The sequence below is a fragment of the Palaemon carinicauda genome, chromosome 3 (assembly GCF_036898095.1).
Source record: "Palaemon carinicauda isolate YSFRI2023 chromosome 3, ASM3689809v2, whole genome shotgun sequence".
Classification (NCBI taxonomy): Eukaryota; Metazoa; Arthropoda; class Malacostraca; order Decapoda; family Palaemonidae; genus Palaemon; species Palaemon carinicauda.
Window position 1 is genome coordinate 39,761,707 of NC_090727.1, and position 4,068 is coordinate 39,765,774.

The following is a 4,068-nucleotide window of genomic DNA, read 5'->3' on the forward strand; positions in this document are numbered from 1 at the left end:
ACACACATATATGCACATACACACACAGATATGCACACACACACACACACACACGCATATATATATATATATATATATATATATATATATATATATATATATATAGATGTATACATGTATGTATACAGTATATGTATACATATGTATGTATGTATGTATATGTATACATATGTATGTATGTATATATATACACATATATATGATAATATATATATATATATATATATATATATATATATATATGTATATATATATAATCATATATATATATATATATATATATATATATATATATATATATATATATATATAAATATATATATATATATATATATGTATATATATATATATATATATATATATATATATATATATATATATATATATATATATATATATATATATATATATATATATATATATATATATATATATATATATATATATATATATATATATATATATATATATATATCATCATCAGCTGTTGCTAGTCCAATGCATAAAAAGGGTCTCATACATATCCTTCCAACTGCGTATTTTTCTGGTCTTTCCAGGCCACTTAGTTCGTCAATATCTCCATCGCCCTTTTCCTCCGCTGCTTTTTTTGTTATCTCTGTTGTTCCTTATGTTCATCTATTATCTGTAACTGTCAGTATATGTCTTGCCAATGCCATATTCTTTTTTTATATCTTTAACTATAATCTACTTTTTTTGCTCTGGTATATATGCTGTTCTATTTAACTATATGTGTTATTCCCATCATTTTCCTTCCATTACTCTTTGAGGTATAACTAGGTAATGATTCTAAGGCTTTAGTTAGGCTCCACGTTTCTTTTGCAGAAATTAATCCTGGTAGGACATCTGATTAAATACATTTTTTTTTTTAGAGAATTTGGACTTTTACTTTTCATAATCTCATTTTGTTTACCAAGCGCTCTCCATCCTATGCTAATCCTTATCTTAATTTTAGTATCATATCCCCGGTAAAACATATCATTTGTCCTAAATACGTATATTCATCAACATCTCTAGAAGTTTATTCATAACCCTTATTTGCTTGTCTACATTCTCATTGAACATTGTCTTAGTCTAACTCATAAAAAATTTTAGTCATACTTTTCTACTACTCATTCATTAAACAGAATTTTGTCTTCTGTAAATCTATAGTTGTTAAGGTATTATTATTATTATTATTATTATTATTCGTGTGTTCCCTCCTTTTAATTAATATATTGATAAAGTTTTTCCCAGCTGTACGTATAGACTATTCTTGCAGACATTTTTTGAAAAGTTGCGTGAATTTTACTTCTATGAAATCTTTTACATCAACTATTAAATTAATTTTTCAGTCCATCTTTTCAAGTGGCTTTGCCTCTTTTCCAGCCATTAAATGATCACTTTTCCCAATGCTAACTTTGTTACTGGGCTAGTTGCTTCATTATTTCTATTGACAAATATATTCCTTATATATCTCTTGAATAGAAATCATCTGCAAGTTTTATCACATCATCTCTTTTGCTGTTGTAACTTTCATTTTCCTCCTTTTCAGCATTTGTTTTTGTGAGTAAATTTGTTCATATTCTAAAGATTAAATATTATGTCCTTTTTTTTATCCATTGATAGGGAAAAAGATGATGTCAGATGTGTGCATCATAATTGAGATATCTTCTTATTAAAAATATAATAAAATATTTAAGATCGGAATAATATCATCCTACCAAATTAATGAAGAAGTAACTTGATTTAGTCATATCTTTTAAATGAAAATATATTTTGTTTATGTTCTATGAAGATTTGTAGGTTATAGATAACTTATCAAGAATATATTGATATAGCAAAGTAACAAAGGTGTATTAACGAACCCCAACTTTTTGCAGAAAACACCAATGAATATTATTAAATTGACATTTGAGTTGCATGATTCTTGATTCAACAGTTCTTGAGTAGGCAGAAGTAAGATAGAAAACATCTATTTTTCTTTTAGATACGTGTTGGAATGGAATATAGGCTAGACGGAAATTTCACAAGATTCACCTTGTTTGCAACATCATATGGAAATTACTCACTCACGGATGGGGCACTTTACTGCCACTCTTTTGGAGTCCAAGGAAGGTTTCTAAGTATCCAAAGAATTTCAGCTCCCACAACCTATTGGTATATCAAAGAAGTATTTGTGTACGCAGAAATAATTGGTTAAACTAAGGCCCTTATTTTCAAAAGGAAACGCAAACAAAAGCATGATAATCACTGTCATAATTATCAAAAAAGTCTAATTTTCTGTTGGTAGTACTTTAGAAAATCTTTAATTTCACTTTTTAAAACCCTGATGGAAGGAAGTGGACATAGGCTAATTTTAACTCTTGAAATAGTAAATGTTAAAAGATTAGACAAAGTCACGAAAGACTTTCAGTTCCTGTTTCAGTTGAGGCACTGTTTGTGGTAATAATTATACACTCCTTTTTTATTAAATGTTGTGAGAGGAATAATTTATGAAGAATATCATAATATAACTTTTTTTTTCTATAATTTTGCTTCACAATAATAACTAATCTTATCAACAAAACTCGCAATTCCTTTTCAAATTGCACACCTGGTCACAATTACAGTTGTGTTTGTAGTTTAAATACCCTGAGGAATACTATAACGTTTGTCACATAATTAGCAAGTAGAATACCATTCATAATCCTGCACTCACATTCATATTCAAACTGTCAAAATACTAAATAAAACACTAAAAAATACAATTGTTGTTTTATATTTATTCCAGGTTTTAATCTATTTAGTTTAAATTAAAAACGGTATTAAGTTTAGAAATAGATAAGAGGGGATTTGTCTCTCTGTGGAATATTATTATCCATCCATCCATATACCAAGGCACTTCCCCCAATTTTGGGGGGTAGCCGACACCAACAATGAAACAAAACAAAAAAAGGGGACCTCTACTCTCTATGTTCCTTCAGCCTAATCAGGGACTCAACCGAGTTCAGCTGGTACTGCTAGGGTGCCACAGCCCAACCTCCCACATTTCCACCACAGATGAAGCTTATAATGCTGACTCCCCTACTGCTGCTACCTCCGCGGTCATCTAAGGCACCGGAGGAAGCAGCAGGGCCTACTGGAACTGCGTCACAATCGCTCGCCATTCATTCCTATTTCTAGCACGCTCTCTTGCCTCTCTCACATCTATCCTCCTATCACCCAGAGCTTTCTTCACACCATCCATCCACCCAAACCTTGGCCTTCCTCTTGTACTTCTCCCATCAACTCTTGCATTCATCACCTTCTTTAGCAGACAACCATTTTCCATTCTCTCAACATGGCCAAACCACCTCAACACATTCATATCCACTCTAGCCGCTAACTCATTTCTTACACCCGTTCTCTCTCTCACCACTTCGTTCCTAACCCTATCTACTCGAGATACACCAGCCATACTCCTTAGACACTTCATCTCAAACACATTCAATTTCTGTCTCTCCATCACTTTCATTCCCCACAACTCCGATCCATACATCACAGTTGGTACAATCACTTTCTCATATAGAACTCTCTTTACATTCATGCCCAACCCTCTATTTTTTACTACTCCCTTAACTGCCCCCAACACTTTGCAACCTTCATTCACTCTCTGACGTACATCTGCTTCCACTCCACCATTTGCTGCAACTATAGACCCCAAGTACTTAAACTGATCCACCTCCTCATGTAACTCTCCACTCAACATGACATTCAACCCTGCACCACCGTCCCTTCTCGTACATCTCATAACCTTACTCTTACCCACATTAACTCTCAACTTCCTTCTCTCACACACCTTTCCAAATTCTGTCACTAGTCGGTCAAGCTTCTCTTCTGTGTCTGCTACCAGTACAGTATCATCCGCAAACAACAACTGATTTACCTCCCATTCATGGTCATTCTCGCCTACCAGTTTTAATCCTCGTCCAAGCACTCGAGCATTCACCTCTCTCACCACTCCATCAACATACAAGTTAAACAACCACGGCGACATCACACATCCCTATCTCAGCCCCACTCTCACCGGAAACCAATCACTCACTTCAT

General features: G+C 32.7%; 1 protein-coding gene across 1 annotated transcript in view; it reads left to right on the plus strand.

Annotated features, from left to right (window-relative positions):
• The window catches only part of LOC137637086 (uncharacterized), a 9,272-nt gene extending 6,550 nt beyond the window's left edge, over positions 1-2,722 (plus strand). Inside the window, exon 5 of the mRNA XM_068369385.1 lies at positions 1,988-2,722. Within this exon, the coding sequence (XP_068225486.1) occupies positions 1,988-2,200 (213 nt within the window). The 3' untranslated portion in view covers positions 2,201-2,722. The remainder of the gene's footprint in view (positions 1-1,987) is intronic.
• Positions 2,723-4,068: the final 1,346 nt, after the last annotated feature.